General features: G+C 39.5%; 1 protein-coding gene across 2 annotated transcripts in view; it reads right to left on the minus strand.

The window, feature by feature from the left end:
* The window catches only part of slc9a1a (solute carrier family 9 member A1a), a 31,166-nt gene extending 13,727 nt beyond the window's left edge, over positions 1–17,439 (minus strand). The window contains exons 1-5 of one of the 2 annotated variants that reach the window (XM_006791710.3): positions 16,282–17,439; positions 6,519–6,991; positions 5,883–6,133; positions 3,197–3,414; positions 2,039–2,241 (exon numbers count right to left, since the gene is read on the minus strand). In XM_006791710.3, coding sequence (XP_006791773.1) covers positions 2,039–2,241; positions 3,197–3,414; positions 5,883–6,133; positions 6,519–6,991; positions 16,282–16,564 — 1,428 coding nt within the window. In that variant the 5' untranslated portion in view covers positions 16,565–17,439. The remainder of the gene's footprint in view (positions 1–2,038; positions 2,242–3,196; positions 3,415–5,882; positions 6,134–6,518; positions 6,992–16,281) is intronic. The other variant, XM_006791711.3, reaches the window with a different exon arrangement.
* Between the last annotated feature and the right edge of the window lie 1,465 nt (positions 17,440–18,904).

Genomic DNA, 18,904 nt, shown 5'->3' on the forward strand with positions numbered 1-18,904 from the left:
TCAGGGAAGTTGCGATTTGATTAAAATGCTGCACTTTCACCTCACTGGCACAACTAATCAATGTCAGACTGGCCCAATAAGACTGATTATATTTTTTAACAATTTGCCATCTGAGTCCGAACAAAAGGGCCATTATTTTTAGTCTGAGTGAATTTTATCATCTTTCTACACTTGTAACAATGCCTGCTCATAATTACATAAATATAACACTCTCTGTACTGTAATTTAACATTTAACTACATTATAAACATCATGAATGTCCTACCAAATTAAATCGTTTCACGTGGCCATCTTGAATGAACAGTCATGCCAGTTACAACATCACTGACACTAAATTAGACATTTAGCCATGACCAAGATCATAAATCCAGACTTGTTAAGGGCTCAGTTCCTAGTGTAATGGCCACAAGGAGACAAACACAAGTACCCCAAAAAAGGGAAATCTCATTCATATGCCGACTGACAACTAAAATAATGAAGATTTTCACTTCATATCAGTAAAACTTCCAAATAACAATCCTCATGCAGATACAGACACAAACTAAACCTTGGAGGTAAAAGAGGCTTCTAATTACAAACTCCTGGTCTGCGCTGGCGACAGAACCAGAGTTCCAGCAGCATGAATAAAATATGTTTGAAATCTAAGTTTTAAAGCGAGAGAATGTGCTTTCAGGGTTTTATTTTAGTTGCTGCGTGTCTGGGGCCAAATAACCTCTGAAAATCTTCCTACAATCCCACCTGGAGACTGGTTTATCTGACATGGCTAAGTGATGCACCGCAGTGCTTAAAATAAACAAAACACAATGCATGTGCAACACTGAATGTGTCTTTATCTTGAATTCATGTTTCCAGAACCAAGCTTTCAGAGCAAAACTGCATGTCTTTAGACCCATATCTGTTACTCCTTCACAGTTTTTGCATTTGATCTACAGATTTTCTCACTTGCATTTGTGTTAGCGTACACACCTACAGCACAAAATTACATTTTCAAAAACAGGAGCTTATTATTTTAGTTTAATTCTCTTCATGCATGAATGGTTGCAGAAACATTTGTTCTGAGAGACTAAATTGACAGACAAACAGTACAGGAAACATTCAAACTAGATGTATTAGATGCAAATATACTAGACCAAAAGGAGCTCTCTTGCAAACCAGCATTAATGCTGCTGAGAGATGGACATGAGTGGGTAGAAATACATATCGTGATAACAACTGATGTGATGTCTAACCTACACTTACCAGCCACTTTTCACTGTGGCATTTAAATGATTCTCAGTTGGTATTAAGGGTCCAGAGTGTGCCAAAAATATGTCCCCCCCCCTACACCACTACACAACCAGCAGCACTCTGAACACTTAATACAAGGCAGGGTGGATCAATGCTTTCACATTGTTTACACCAAACTCTGACCCCATCGGCAGCAGCACAAATCAAGACTCAGACCAAACTCCATTTTCCAATCTTCGACTGTCCAATTTTGGCAAGCCTGTGCAAACTGCAGCCTTAGTTTTCAGTTCTTAGCTGACAGGAGTGGTGCTTGGTGTGAATTCCTGCTCTAGGGTTTGAGTTACTGGTGTCTTCCTTTCAGCTCAAAACAGTCTAGTAATTCTCCTCTGATTTCTGCCCCATGAACTGCTCTTTATTGGATATTTTCTCTTTTTCAGACCATTCTCTGTAAACTTTAGAGAGGGCTATGTGGGAAAACCAGCTAATTCTGAATGTTAACACCAAGTTTGTCTGGAACTGACAACCATGGCATATTCAAAGTCACCATCCTGATGCCAGATATGAATTTCAGAAGGCCATCTTTACATCTTGACCAGCGCTTAAATGCAACGAGTTGCTGCCGTGTGAGTGACTGGGTAGATTTGTATTAACAAGCAGCTGAACTGGTATATCTAATAAAGTGACCTTTAAGTTTAAAATGCATTTTTATTAAAACTTCTTACAAAATTCTAACTCCAACTGTTTACAAGTTTTGTGAGGGGTTTTCTGATTAACAAATAAATAAATACATAAATAAATAGAGTACTCATACCTGAACAAACACAGTGAAAAAAATCACAGTGATAATGGCAGTGAGGAAAATTTCCCTCTCAGGAAAGTGCTCTTTTTTAAGCAGGAAACCAAGGGAGAAGGCGATGGCACCTCGCAGGCCACCGTAGGCTATAATGAACTGATCCTTGGTGGTCAGCTTGACAATGCGGAACTTGTTGATTATAAAGGTCAGACCAACAACACCTGGAAAGAACAGTGTACAAATTAGTCAGGCTTTGTATGTCAGTGATGTTGTAAGTGTTCTAAATGCAATCTTTCTAGTGTCTTTAGATTGCAACAAAAAGAAAGTACGGAAATCTCAGAAGATTTCATAAGAATATCTAACTTTCTCCGTATCTTTCTGTGCTGTTCTAGCTTTGGGTTAACCTCTTAGGGTCAGTTAGAATTAATCTGAGCAATTTTTCTGCTGTATGAGGAAAGCAAAACATCCACTTAAAAATATTAGATAATTTTCATGAATACAAATCAACCAAAGCCACTGAAATATGAAAATCTATAGCAGTGACATAAATGACCTGAAAGGTAGAAAAAAAAAAAAAAACACTCATCAAAACATGAAAAATGCTAAAGCATACACTCTAAAGCATTGAGCACCTCAACAACAACAACAAAACAAAAAAACCACTGGAACGATCACAAGACAAGAACAACTTGGAACTGCTTTCCATCACAAGATGCTGTATCATATGATCCAAATAAGATGTGTGTGACTTATGACTGATCATATATATAGTGAGAGAACCCTGCAGTCACTGTCATTTCACTTTCAATGCCACCCCGGCAACACACATATATATAGACACTGGAGAGTATGACAAATCTCAAATCTCTAATAACAAGAAGAACTTGTGACAACTCAGTGGAGAAATCCTCAGCGGCAATTCCACCAACAGCTGTGTAATAACACATGGTGGAAACACTTAACCCCAGTTCTTTTATTAAGAATGCGGCCTTTTTGTGCAAATCACAATGTAACCCAATCGCCTCTTTTGCCAAAGAAAAGAAAAAGCAAACTAACCTTGAACGCTAGCAATATAACAAATATACTCCTCTGTTGCATGACACTATGTCACACTTGAAATTTGCTTTCATGCATATATTTGAAGAATTCGTGCAAAAATACAGAAGCAGGACTGACCTATAACCCGTGCAACAAGACACAGAATGACTGTGACAGTGACGAAGGTCCAGTTCCAATCGTGAGGTCCGGCAACCGTGGCCACTCCCAGAAAAATAAAGATTAGAGTCTCACTGACACTGCTCCACATTTTCAAGAAGTATTTAATGGTGGTGTGGGACTTGTGGGATATGTTGGCCTCCACATAGGGTCGCATCACAGCGCCGCATGCTATTAACCTGGGAAGAGAAATGGTAATAACAGATTGTTTTTTAGATATACAGAAACAATTAATGTGGGGTTATTTTGGTCTCATTTCTCATCCAATTGAAAACATTATTGACCACAATAAAGTCATATAACACAGAACCACTTTATGTTTTAAAAGGAAAATATGGTTAAAAGTAGTACCAGTTTTCCTGAGCTGGCAGTTAGAGTGACCACTAAAAAAAAACAGCTCAGATGTTCAGTTACGGACTAATTTGGAAAAATAAACAAAGTTATCTCACAATTCCTGTCTGGCAGCCACTTCCCTCGTCTAATCTAGTCATGCAATGTTTGTGTGTCAAAAAAGGGCCAAAAGCAACTGACAAATATGCTCAATAATTCACAGCAGCTGGTCCTTGTCAGTATTGCCTTTTCTTTCAAGGTTTTGCAGAAATGACAAAAGGAAATCACATCAATAAGTTCTTTCTTTCCTCTTTCACAGACCAGTAATACAGAAAAACAAATCCAGATTTTAATATGAGGGGCAACACAGCTGCAGGCAAGGGATTGTCCTTGAAGCGACATATCCATCATTCCTGACTTAGGGGTGAGACTAACTGCATCAGCACCTCCCGTCAGGAACATCAATAAGACCTGCAATCTGAAACAGCCTGAAAGTAAACAGAAAATCAATTGCTACGTACTACAAGAGCTGATGAAATAGTATGTCAGAAAATGCTATACATGCCACTAAATCCGAGCTTGGTTCAGGTGGCATTAGATTAGATTAGTTTTCCAAACCACTGGCTATATATAGAATATAATTTTCCTGAATGTATATAAGTGTAATTTTCACCCAGTGGTAAGAATATATAAAGATTATGGCATCTAAACACTGAGGAGAGGTCCAGTACAACATAAGAGTATCTCACTCAATGTAACGCTATGTTGAAATCAGGAAGAACTTCTTCTTTGTAACTACTTTCCATGGGAAATGAAATTCAGTTTTTTCCCAACCGATCAGTCATTTCGGATTTCAGCTCAGATGTGTAGCCATGCCATTATACTGCTTGCTGGGGTTCTAAGAGTGCAGTGGAGTGAAGTGAGAACAATTCAACATGTTTCTCCATTTGTTGTACAGTTGTACAAGCAATAAGTGTGGAGAAAACCCCCGCCAAAAAACAAGACATCATTCTGGCAGCTTTACGGCTGCGATAGTCCCACCCACTGATTAGCCAACATCCAACATGGGTCAGGTTCCTCTTCAGGTTTCAGACTGTTCTTAAACAAACAAAAAAAACAAAACTGAAAAAACACTATAAAGACATTAAAAGAGGAATTAAAGAACCAGAGTTAAAATCTATTAATTTCTACTAACGAAGGTCGGCTGGATCATTCACATTTTATGTGAATGAAACAGTTAAATATAATTTGGTGATCTCTCCCTGGTTTACATACACTTCAGACATTCTCATTCTTAACAGGTGAATTAAACGTGTCACAATGCCAGACAAGCCAGTCATCTTGATTAAGTGGATGAATTTAAACATATGTCCCAACCAGTAAGGGACTAGTGAGGTTCTTATTGACAGTGATCGTTTTATTTTGATTGTATTCCATTTACTTACTTTTCTGATTAGGCCACTGCAACCCCTGTTTTTGGTAGCGGAGCAGTTTCTACACCACTCAATCACCAGTGCAACTATGTTTCAACAGCCTACTAATACCATCCGATCACCGTGAAGTCTCTCAGCCTGGTGTTTTGCTAGTTTCAGTTTCTTAACATGTGGAGCTATGAAGCATTAGATAAAACAACAGGCCAAAGGTGACAAAGTTTATGGTATTTAGAGACTTGGACATGGACAATTCTACATTCAGTTTAACTGGAAATTGCTTGCTTAGTGTCTTGCTGCACTGGTCACAATGTGTACTAGGTTTCACTGGAATAATAATAATAATAATAATAATAATAATAATAATAATAGATTGCTTGTAACTGGAAGGTTGCTGGTTCGATCCCTCCGGTTCGCTCTGTCTGTCTTGGTCGTTGTGTCCTTGGGCAAGACACTTCACCTACCCCCTACTGGTGATGGCCAGTGGGGCCGATATGGCAGCCTCGCTTCTGTCAGTGTGCCCCAGGGCAGCTGTGGCTACAACTGTAGCTTGCCTCCACCAGTGTGTGAATGTGAGAGTGAATGAATAGTGGAATTGTAAAGCGCTTTGAGGGTCTCAAAAACCACTATACAAATGCAACCCATTACTATTACTCAAGTACCATGAATTTCAACTTAGCAGTGGTACAATTACTGTAAATTTACACAACTTTGAATCACTTAAAATTCAGTGATATTGCACAGTAAAACTGAATAATCTTATTCATTATATAGAGTAATACTGAGATTCAATTTTGCCATATCCTGCATGTAGAACACAATCTGACAATGTGTTATAACGCTGGGGTTTTCGTGGGTTGTTATATACCAGACTCGAACAAACTTACGCCATGATGCCGGAGAGGTGGAATATCTCAGCAGACAGGTAGGCCATGTAGCTGTACAAAAAGACAAAAAGAGGCTCGATGACGCGCGTGTGGGAGGTGAAGCGTGAGGTGAAGGCAGCGAGGATCCCGTACAGAACTCCAACTAGAACGCCACCCAGGGCGACTACAAAGAAGGAGATGACTCCCAGGAAGCCTTTCAACAACGTCACTGAGCCAATGCCTGAAAACTCCTCAAAAAGGTGGTACAATACCTACGAGAGGGAGAGTGAAAGAGGGAAGAAAAACTGAATAACAAAAAAAAAAGGTACTAACTAATGAATATGAATTGGTAGGAGAATAGTTTAAGAAACAGGATTATGATGGGTGATAAGGACATGAACTAATGTCTTAGTCAATCCAGTCAAGGGGCTAAGGATAGAATGTATTGTTTGCTGACCGTGAAGCTCCTTTTATTTTTTAACATGAAAATAAATTTGGCCTCTGGGCTGGTTACACGTTGTATGAATGAAATGTATATACTAGTCCCAGGTAAACAAATCAGCAGAATGTCAAATGCCAAACAGTTTTAGCCTGAAAAATGTCTGCCTCATATATATCAGTCTACTGTACTACTTAGACTGCAGTTTGGTCACTCACCACAGTTACGGCATCATTGAGTAGTGATTCGCCAAACACCAGGATGTGCAAGAGCTCATTGATGTGGATCTCCTCAAACACAGCAAGCACAGCAACAGGATCCACAGCTGATATGATGGAACCAAAGAGCAGGCACTGCAGAAGCCCTATTCTGCTAAGGATTGAACTGGTTTCTGTACCAATCTGACACACACCATATAGCAAGCCCCCAACAAAGAAGGCATTCCAAAGAGTACCCACGACAGCAAATATCAGGATTGTGCCCAGGTTCTCCATGAAGGGACGGATGGGCAGGAAGTAGCCAGCATCCAGGATAATGGGGGGCAGCAGGATGTAAAAAAACAATTTAGAGTCCATTACTGGTGGGACTGTTTCACCAGTACCTCTGATGATTCCCCCTACCAGCAAGCCCACCACGATCAACAGGCAGCTCTCTGGCACAATGTTGGATAAGTGAGGAACCAGATGGAACCCTGGATGGAAACAAAAGAAGAGACAATATCATATAAGGAAACAGCAAACATGAACAAGTGCTTGATATGAGCAGCAGAAGGTTTGTATATATAGTATTGACCACCTGTACTCACTGTCAACTATAAAACAGATGTAATACAATTTCAATGTGTAAATTGAAGGAAATGGATCTTAAGTGAAAATAAAAATAATTAAGTTGCTTTATGGGTTAAATGATAAGTAATAAACAAATAGTGTGGACACACCCTGAAATTAACCAAAATTATTTCGAGCTCTTTTCTGCTTTACAGAGATTACACAGAACTAACATGTCAACCCCAAACCACAAGCAATCATCTGTAACATACAGCACTTATGTGTTATGCTACCACCCACACAGCTAATTCCTTCTTGTGCTTTAGATTTATTTTATTTATTTGTTTTTTTTAAATAGTGCACAAAAAATTAGCTTCTGAATTTATTCATCACTGTTAACATCAGCATGAAATGCACCATTCTGCACTGATGATATGGGCAGGAAATGCAAAAGGAAGAATTTTGTGTGGGCTGTATAGACTTGCCAAAGCTTGCCTGTCCTCACGTACTCATTCCAACATCTTAATAAAAAAACAAAAAACAAACTACAGCTGCTGGTATGTTAATGACCTGTGTAACCCCTGATCCTAATACCATACCTTGGTATTAAATGACATGCAAAAGATATAATGTAGACAGCTCTAAAGAGACACGAGAGACCAACAAAGTCAAGCGTGCAGTTTAAATAAAGTTACTATCGCCCTACGTTCAGGACATGAAACAATACATAAGTGCTATATTTTACCTTTATTTTTATTATTTAATTTACATTAAATTTTTATTTGATCAGCTAATCTAATTTGGTGGGCATTCCAGAGAACTGAAATAACCTTTCCCAATCAGGTGGTATTGCTTGAGGCTACATAGCTCATGTCAAGGCACAGAGTCTGTCAATACTGTATGCTCACAGTAAGACTTTGCCACTCCCAACAAACGACATATGGAGTGTGTATTTGAAAGCCTATCTTTCTGATTATCAAAATACATACACAAGTTGCCTATCCATGTTGAGGCAATGGAACAACTGCAACTTTTGGAAAAACAGTAAATAAAGACTTCAAAGGGACAGCAGTAGGCATCCCACAGTGGGGCTGTTTTTACTATACACAAGTATGTGTCAGTATTTTGCTGGCAGTGTAATAAATAACACGGCATAAACAGAAACTTAAACCAGGCAGGGTTACAACAACACGTCCAGACAAAACAATATTTTTGGGAAAGATCATTTTACACTGTAAATCAATAAATTTGGTATTTTAATATTGAATACATTCATCTAAAATAGCACATGTGAAACTATCAGTGAGCAACATAGTTACAAAGTTCAATCATCATAGGACAAAAGTGGTTGGTGCCTGAAAGCAGTACCAGCTGAAATAATAGCTGCTGGATTTGTACCCCTCTTTTGAACAAGGAGAGATGAGGCATGAAGATGGTCCCTCTGATCGGCTTACTTTTACACAATGTGATTAATGGCACGCTAAATGAATGTTGACCAATTAGTGCATAGTACAGCATGTTTCTCAGTTATAATACAGGTTGTTTCTCGTGTAAATATCAGACCTTCATGCCAGTACGCACGCTTATTGCTACAACACAACGCATCATTTATAGTGAAAGCACATAAGCATACAAGTCTTAACGGTATGTAAAACACCAGCATCACAAGTTACAAGTTGGGCATTTGTGAGGGTGGTCTTGGTGTGTTTCCCGCTAGGGCAGCTTGAGCACAACATTAACAGTGTTTCAGAAAAGGAAAGCTCAACAAGTGCATGTTTGTGTGTCACACAGCTGCAGGATTAGAGGCTTTATCTTAACTGGTCTAAGAAGACTTCATTTAGCCACGATAAGATGCCAGAACTCAAGTGCTGCTCTTTCAAATAACCTTAATATAAAAAGAAAAAGAGCGTTACCTAAACCTCCTGGGAGGCTCAGTATCCAACTGGGTCAACAAAGATATTCTATGAGAACGGCTTGAACACAGTAAACAAGAACTTTATGAAATTTCAGCCAAAACGATGGGATGTGAGCAGGATGGAAATTCCGCTGCTCTTTCTGGAATTTTCCAAAACACAGTGTCTTCTCAGAAGAGACGGTTGATGTGCTCTCAAGAGGCTTCGAATATAAGGCTAAATTAGCACCACAAATTAGCACCTTGGTGATTACAACATCTCGACTCCCATAGACACGGTTACATAACTACAAAGCTTCGTCTAAACGTGTTGCTGGCATCAACACTACAGGGATATCTGTTAGTGTGGGGGACATCAAATTACACAAATCAGCCTGCACACCCCAAGCTAAGCTAATTGGTACTCAGCTGAACAGAATTTAAAGTGAAAGGCCTTCCTCAGAATTAATACCCATGATAACATTTTACACAAAAATGCCTGCCAACAACTGTGGTAGGTCATATCCATTTATCCTTTTGCTTCCTTGATAATGCATAAATAATTGCAACCATTTCAAGTAATTTTGAAGTTACTGTTCTAAATTTAAAGGCATAAAGTATGCTTAATATGTTATTCACTTTAATTGGCGATCAAAAAAAACTTTGTTCAAACCATTGTCAATATAAATGGAGAACTTCAGGTGAGAGGTACAACAGTGTCTTGAGCCATCTGTAAAACAGTGGAGCCTACGCCCATGGTTTGTTGCAGCCATTTCAGCCAGTGGCATTGGGGCTTTTAATAATTGATGGAATTATGCAATACCATCTGGAAAGCATCTAATTTGCAACAGTTTCATTTCTCAGGCTGTCAATGATCCCAAACTGTATTGACCCCCCCAAAAACATTACACACATACATTGGAATACTGTCAGTCATGGATTGGCCTACCCAACATTATTAAAGGACTGTTGGGTTAACTTGGCAAAGAACAGTGCAAAAGGAAGCCAAAATCCAGAGGGCTTTGAATGTTCTTCAAGCCCGGACAACTATTCCTGAAGATTAAAGTAATTTTCAGGAATAGTTTACCATTTTCATCTTCTACCCATTTCCATTTTTGCTTGCACATTTCAATAGATCATTTCACCCATTTCCCACTTTCCTATCAAAACATAAAAAATGAGAGGCGCCACATGACTTTAACACAGTCCTGTAACTTAAATGAATATGATTTTTTTTAGCAATTCTCACACAGAAAGCACAAAGTGTCATACAAAGATTTTACAAGTCTAAACTTCTCGTCACACCAGGAGAGAGCTCTAAAGCTATGTTCACACTGCAGGCAAAAGCACATCAAATCCGACTTTTTGGACCCTATGCGACCCATATCCAAACATGGTATGACAGTGTGAACGCCACAAATCCGATATTTTCAAATCCGATCTGGGTCACTTTCATATGTGGTACTGAATCCAATACATATCTGATGTTTTAGAAAGTGACTGCTGTTTGAACGGTCATGTCGCATTAAATCCATCTTTTACATCACAGGACAGACGCCAATTATCAGCGCCAGAGAAGCGCCCGAGAAGACATCGTGAAGGTTTCCTGGCCATCCAGTGTAGATGTTAGTGAAACCGTTGGGAAGACAAGGTTGGAGAAACATGAACATTTTATTTGTACTGTATAATCTGCAGATTCTGACAGAAATCTGCAACTATCCTTTGAAGCACCGCTCCTCTCTAAAACTGCAAGAAGGATTATTAGGCCATACGTAAATAACAAAATAACTTCATAACTTAAAGCAAAATTGGGAAACGTAAAGTCTGAAACAGTCAAACAATATTGTTTGCTCTGGGTCTAAACAGAGTGCGTTGTGTGTGACGTCTTCTTTTGCACATGCGGGCCGCTTTGAGGGCTCACACTAGAGCACGTTTGCTGTCACATTTTATTTGTAGTGTGAACGAGCAGACAAAAAAAAAAAAAAAAAAAAAAATCGGATTTGATCAAAAAATCGGAATTGAGCATTAAGACCTGCAGTGTGAACGTAGCCTTATTCAAAGAAAAGAGCATCTCATTATACCCAACTGTGAGTCTGAGTAAGTAGTAAGGGAATCTACATCACATGTACGGTTTTTCCAAAGTATTTTCTTTTTTTTCCCCCAAAAGATAACATATGTAAGAGGGTGGGAAGCCAGCAGTGGTATTAATAGAAGACAAACAGAAGATCCCTTCTGCAAAGTGCTCTTCTGATTGACGCTGATTGAATCTAGAATAAAATAAAGTTCAATCTAAAGGACATGAAATACCCCTGCAAAACATTTCTAAACTGCTCTAATGACTGAGTGTTGCAAAGAAACACAAAGCCCTTTGATAAAATGTTGGGCAGTATGGTACTTGAGGAAAGGGCAAACAGGTCACAACTGTATGGTATAAATGTATTTCTGCTGGTGCATTGAACAGAGGCAAACTTAATACTGGACCCAGGAATGAAACTCTAAATGTGCCATTATCATTCATGGGTGACTGTGCATGCTGGACATGTATGCCACTATCATTACAGACCCTTCTAAATATAAAATTCTTAACACATGCAATATTGGGGGCTAAAGGTTAAGTTAAAGTAGACTGAACAACCCATCCTAAGCTAAGTGTTGACAGCACATTGTTAAATCTCTTAAGCACAACTCCAACTATGGCCTTCAGCAATCATCTAATGAAGGGTAATAACACAGAAGATAAGATAGAGAAAAGGAGGGAAGTGAACTTCAAAGAACACTGGCACAAGCTGGTACACAACTCTATCATGATTAAGACATGGGTATGTAGGAAATAAATGTCTGAAGGGCCATGTAGTGTGTAAGATAATAAAGACTTTTTTCATGCCATGTTCTTAAAGTAGAAGATTAGGCAGTTTCTCATGGCTGCTTTTCAATAAGGGCAGCTGCTGTGTCCTTGCCCCATTGCCTCCTGGGAGCCTTTATGCAACAAGGTTATTGAAAACTAGCAAAGGGTAACAGCTCTTTCAATTCTGGATGTGTACCCAGTGTCAGTACTGCCTAGTACGAACTACACTGTCATTCCCAAAACCAGGAAGTGTGCCCTGTTGCCAGGTAACTTACTACAAACCACTGGCAACCAAATCAGCTGCATTAAACAGACACAAAAGATAGCAAACATATTTAAAGAGTTTCTTTTTTTAAAATAGTGACGTTCATCTGGTCTCCTTTGTAGTAATTGTGATACGGCAGGCAGCTTTCCAACACCATAACATTGGAGTTCACAGTGAGGCCAAGATTTGCATGTATTTTAGTGAGATGCAGTCCCAGTTAGGTGTTGTATAAAAGTTGTTGTGAGTTATTGTTCAGCGCAGACCATTGGGGTCAAGTTGCTTGTGGAACACAGCATTGTTTTTGAATTATTTATTACGGCCTTGTGGTGGTATAATTTAGTATGATCCCTGACGTCATATCTTTACAAAACAGCCGCAGGGGTTTCCTTGCAAGGATATGATTCTGAGTTTTGTCTTCTACTATAACAACTGAGTGGAGTACAATTCAGTGAGCATAACTAGTGTCAGTTGAACACAGGTTTTTAAGCGAATAGATTGAGGTTTTAAACACTGAAAGCAGTGAAAAAGAAAAGGATGAAAATTCGATGTGGTTGCCTGATTTGCCATGACTTACTTTATAATATTAGTAAAGCAACTTTCTTTCTATGGCTGTTTATTGCATTTATCTACCCATGAGGCAATTTTCTACATTAAACTGAGATATAGCTGATTATATCTGATTATAAATCATTAAACCAGTTGGTCAATATGTCCAATTGCTTTAAAAGCCTTTTGCATGAACACACTTGGTATTTACTGTAAGCATTTTTAAGCAAAGATATTTATCTGTAAGTGTGGCAGTTCAGTACTTTTCTTTGTTAAACAATCTGGGCTTGGTTTTAATAAATAACACCATACAGGTATGTGGAGTAGACTTTGTGACAGAGTGAGTCATTCTTTGCCAAGGGTTTGGTTTCAAATTCTGTACTGGGAATATTTCCCACACAACCTAAGGCCCATATCTAACTTGTTTAGTTCTACTGCAAAAATCAAGAATCACGTCTTAGGCCGCACACTCTTTACAACTTGAATTACTCATAAGGCAGGCCTTGGTTGACTCTGGCAGGCTGCTTCAACAATATATAGTAGCTGAAAACCCCCCCCCAAAAAAACCAAAAAAACAAAACCTACAATGAGAGAAAAAAAATATATTGTGAGCGTCACCTGGGGGATCATTTACTAAGCAAACAAATTAGCCTAACAGCCTCAGAATCTTGACTCAAGACACAGTTTCTAGTGATTACAAGTCGCAAAAGGGAACAAATCAAACCACAAGCTTGCAATCCCTCAAGTTTAAAAACGGGAAGGAAACAAAGACGTCACCACAGACATGAAAACAGTTAAAAGTGCGAAAAGGTACCACAAAAGACATGTAACACCATCAGCAATTTTATTAACTGCTGGAGCTGCAATTCTGGGTTGAGTTTTGGCACTGATTATGTTCTTCTTCTCATTGTTTAACAAGGCCATATTTTTTTAGTTAACATCAACAAAACCGTGCACTTACATACATGCCCACTCAATGTGGCATTTTCTGAGCAATGGAAATGCATACCTTCATTCACTTAAAGTTATAATGGTTTCCATATTATGGCAAAGTCTGGCACACATTTAAGCCACAGTGATTCATAACCATAGTTTGTATAGCCCCAAAAAAAAAAAAAAACACCTTTATTACATTGCTCTTTAGTTTTGGACTCTGAATTCTGCCGTCTCACTGTTAGCATTTTGGCCACTGCAATGCTAGTGTTTTGAAACCGGAACTTACCATATTTGGAGAGAGGGTGGAGTGTTAACTTATAAGCTAACGTTGGCTAACAAGCTGCCTCCAGAAACTGTAATGTTACAATGCACAGACACAAGTATCTGCTAATTTACTAGGACAGGCTAATAATATACTAGTATTTAACTCTGGCTGAGGGAAAACAAACTTCCTGCCCTGTAACCCCAACAGCTATTTGTCTAATAAATCCATAAATGCTCTAAAATGAACAAAGAACACAAAAACTGAGGAAAGGCCTGGTTCACAGACTAAAATTAGATGAGGTGAGGCCTCCCAAACACCAATCGGCTACAGTTTCCTTTGTCAAGAAAACTGTCAGTCAAAGCGGTCACACCCCTTTTTCCACTATGCAAATAGACAACTTAAAGGAGAGGGAACTATCCATATAGGCCAAAACTGTTCTTTTTAGAGTTATTATTGCAGTTATAAACATTGCAGTTCTGCTAGAAGAACTGCAATGTTTTGCAGCCATGGGGGCTTGTTTTTTTTTGTTTGTTTGTTTTTTTTTATGAGAGAGGATAGGAAATCTGTGTTGGTATTGTTTTACTATTTTATCTATCACTACAAAGCCTATATCACACAATCACAAATCTGCTTACAACTTAAAAAAAAAGGCAATGGCCATTTCATGTTAGGATCTATTCTTTTTTTTTTCTTCCCTACAAGAAATAAATAAGGTTCAGGTTGCAATCTAATTTCTACTAAGTAACAAATTACACTCGTGCTAAATGTGGAAAGAAATTCAGCGAAAGCATATTTTTCATCCCGATTAAAGAAAACATAATTTTTAAAAAATGGATGCTTGCAAACACAGCCTTGCTCTTAACACAAAGACAACATGTTTTTATGAGAACTATATACATATATATAGTGCACTTCAAGTGGACTTAGCTTTGGGGTCACAATAAGGGGTAAGATATGATATTTGTGGTACAGTGTTTATGGCCTGATTACAGAGACAAAAATAGATACCTTGTGAATATAAAGGCTTTGACTCTTAACCAGTGTTTACGGTAATGGCAGCTTGTCGGTTAAATTGCATCCCCTGGTTCTGATTCATGTGAGAAGATTTGGGGGTGGCTATAATCAATTTATCTAAAGTACTCAGTTGAAAAAAGGCAGAGAAAAGGCACCATGCACAGTCAAGGTTGCTTCAGAGACAAATGGTCTGTGAATGTGCTTTTTAGCTTGTAAGATATAAATTCAGTGAACATGAATCAGAGACACGGCTGAGGCAGAGCAGGGTAGCAGCCACTTTTTATCACTTTGATCTTTTGTTCAGAGCCCATTTTAAGTAGTCAAGGGATAATCGGAGGGTTAAGGTCACCACTGTCCACTGCTGCTGTCAGCCTACACATTCATCTAGTCTAATTTTTTTAATTTGCCTTTCTTCGACTTTCTGTACTTTCCTCATTCCTTCTGCTCACACTTTCTGCTAATGCTCATCTATCATTTTTACTCTGTGTCCTTGAGCTGCATCCTAACAAGTAAGCTACCCAAACCAGGTGGACCCTCTTCCTGTCCTCTCCCCTGAGATACTGGGCTTCTTGCCCAGACAGTGAGGCAGTATCCTCCCTGGCTACAGGCTGCTGCTCAGTCAGGCCCCTGATGTCACAGGCAAGTGACAAGCTGCTGGCTCTCATAATTTAAAAAAAGAAAAAGAAAAAAGAGATGGCTCAGGACAATGCAGTGTTCTGTAGAAAGCAGAAAGCCAGGAGAAATTGATGGTAAAGACAGTATAAAGGAGAACACAAACAGTAAGGGGGAAAAATCAAGCTGCTTCTGAAACATCGCTCAGGACAATACTGCAAGGTAGAGGTAGCGCTGTGCCACTGTGCTGAAGACTAAATATCCAGACTGCTGTATCAGGTTGCTTAGTCATCATTGTAGCAGGGAGTGAATATATCTCTTAAACATCTTCACCACATGACAGTGGCATATCTGATGAGTAACCTTCCTGAACAGCAATATTGATTTGCCCTCTCACAGACTGAGCTGAGCTATTTTGAGCAAACTAGTAAAGTCTGCATACCAGAGTAATCATTAATGCACAACACAAGTAGGATGGCCTAGGGGTCAAACATGATGCTTTAAGATTATGGTTGTTTTTTGTTTTAAAAGAAAAAAAAGATTATGGTTGGTTTGCTTGACAACTTCCATTCCATGTGATTTATCTGTGCGATCTACTATCTGATCACCAGGAAAACTGCACTTTAACTCAACTCTTTTGATTCAAATGTGCCGTCTATGAACTGTAATTCTGCATGTTTTTTATAATGTAATTATTCACCTGAAAAACTGGCTGTTACCTGATGTAGGAGAGACTTATAGAATTTGGATAAATAAGGTAACACTAAATCAGGTATTTCCAGAAACGGCTGCACTCATACTGACAGGTCACGTGGAGCTTTCACATAACATCACACTCACCTAATTTCATCAAAGAGGCAAGGAGGACCCATAATGAGATTTCAAACGGGACCCGTACGTTTTCGTAGTTCAAGTCTAGCACAGGGAAAGCCTTTCCAGTGTTGTTGTGACTGCCATGGTCAGTCGCTTTGTGGCCGCCCGAGTGTGCCGTGGTAGGAGAATGCTGGTCGGAGCTGGCAACAGCGACGGTAAACACGGAGCCCTCCAGAAACACTAAAACCATCACCAAGAACAGTCCACGAAGCCGGCCCGAAGCCCCGTGTGACACAGTCCCGGAAGGCATTACTGCTGAAAAACAAAGGCGACCTTGAATGAAAATGAATCCGAGTTTGTTTGGGTTTTTTTAACAAGTCGGCTTGAAAAACCGGGCAAGTTTAAGGAAGTTGTGCCAGTTATCACTTCGTAGTGTCGCGTTAGTTAAAACTCGTCAACCGTAGAAGATTCTGACAGTCAGTTCGTCAAACTGACACTGAAGCAATGCGAAACAGAAACAGACCCCTCATTATGTCAGTTAACGTTAGCTAGCTAGACTTCTTCGCTTGTTGTAGCCAGGTAAACAGCCGCTTCCAGCACATAACGTTGTGGAAAGAAAGCAGGAAATGCCAAGATGCTGAAAGAGTGTCTTTTTTTCCTTTTACAACAGCCCAGTGACCCCAGTTGCTCTTCGTAGCAGCGTTTCACAAGTTTGTCCGTTTCCTTGTCATTGACGATCAACGTCTTCTTCGGTAGAAGATGTCATCGTTGATGCTGGAGGTAAACGAGGCACAGCGGCATCCCTTCAGCGTCTCCTCTCTCCCCCTCCTACCTAAGACAGTCGTCCGTGAGGCGGCCGTGCTCAGATACTGACCTTGAATAGAAGCTACACGACAGCTGCCACATTATGTGTTCACCGTGTGCCCCGACTACACCAACTTTTTTATATTAACCTTCGTGTGTTCCGCATCTCCACGGTATGTCCGGAGAGACTAGACCCTGTGCTGAGCTCAGACGGAGGATGCGAGGGGTGGGGGTACTTGTGCGTATGCTCCCCCTCTGCCTCGGAGGCTTTTTTTTCCCCGTGGTGTCAAACCAAGTGGCGACTTGACTTGTCTGCAGCTGTATTATAGCCTCATACAGCCTTCAAAAAGCACACCCTTTCGCGGAGCTTTAGTGGGTGGGATAAAGAGTAGAGTGAAGTGGGGTAGGGGGTGGGGCGTCCGCGTATAGTGACACCTATAGGAAAGGAGGTTTAAGGTGTGGGATCTCTACAGCGTTTCTCCTCTGCACGCCTACTCTTGAATGAGCTGTGTGGAGCCTGATATTGTTGGCATGTGGGTGCAGCTGGGAGGCCAAAGATCAGGGTTAACTACAAACAAGAGTTCAGAAAGCATTGTTCATTAGGGATGCTTCAAATAAAACCATAGTGTTTTGTGCCTTTGCCTTAAGCCAAATAAAGTCTGGGGATGCAATTTTAATTCTCAATTGAAGCATGTTGAGCAGTGATATTTATAATACATAATTAGTAATGTGATAGCTGCATAGTGAGGGGTCAGTGGTCAATTTCAGCTGCCAGCTGCAGCCCACAGAGGTCTCAATATGCCATTCAAGGACACATATCTAGAGTGCATGCTTGCTATTGTGAGAAATGTAGTTGTAAAAAAAAAACAAAACTCTCTCTGTGGGAGTGGCTATGCAAGTTACAAATAATGACTCAGCACTTTTCTAGTGATTTTCCAAACACACCTGTCAGATTTAGCAACATGTAATTTCCTGCTGCATCGCAACGGTTGCTTCTGTTTGAGTTTCAATCCCAGTCTTTCTGTGCTTAAAGGATACCCTGATGGAGTTGACACACAACCCTGAGTGCATAAAGAAAGCTAGAAGGTATTTCATTTTTGTCAAATGGACGAATTGCAAAAACAAAAAAGACTAAAGAACCAATCCATAAAATTTGCGGTAGATTGATTTTTTTTTAAACTTATTTACTTTTTCACTTTTTTTCCCAAAGAGTCACAAAAATTGGATCACGCTAAAACAGGAAATGAAAAGCGACATGAGCTGATTGTAGATTTGCGCTCATGTAACTGGACATTTAGATAAGAAACTTTCCAGTGAAAAGAAGATGTTAATTTTCTACGTCCAACCTGCAAAACAAAAGTAACTTAGATCACGTCTAGTCTGTCAGAATGATTGTGAGTATGCCATTAATAAGGTATGGTTACTGCTGATAACAGTGTACTGCATTACACCCACCACTTAAACTCTGTTTCAGTCAGAGTTCAGGTGACAAAGCGTCTGTGCTGTTTGTCGCTTAGTTCTTAATATCTTTATAACACTTTATAACTATAAGGCGTTGGTTTTTACAGCTCTTTGTTGTGGTTTCTATGGCGATTCATGGTTTCTATCAGTTACTTACATCAGGGGGACCACAGAGCCTGCTTCCGCTTTACTGTGGCTAACAGCCTTTGTGGTGGCAATAGATTACTGTGCTTTAATCACTGATTTCTTCTCTGGTACTAAAAGTATACATTATATACTATGTTTATGTACTACTGATCTTTGTAGGATGCTGTAATTGGTATTAGTATGGTTTTTAAATTGGTATTGCAAGTTTTAAACACAAAATATTTGGTTTTGTCCCAGT

This window comes from Neolamprologus brichardi, chromosome 11 (assembly GCF_056152115.1).
Source record: "Neolamprologus brichardi isolate AB-2024 chromosome 11, ASM5615211v1, whole genome shotgun sequence".
In the NCBI taxonomy this organism is placed as follows: domain Eukaryota; kingdom Metazoa; phylum Chordata; class Actinopteri; order Cichliformes; family Cichlidae; genus Neolamprologus; species Neolamprologus brichardi.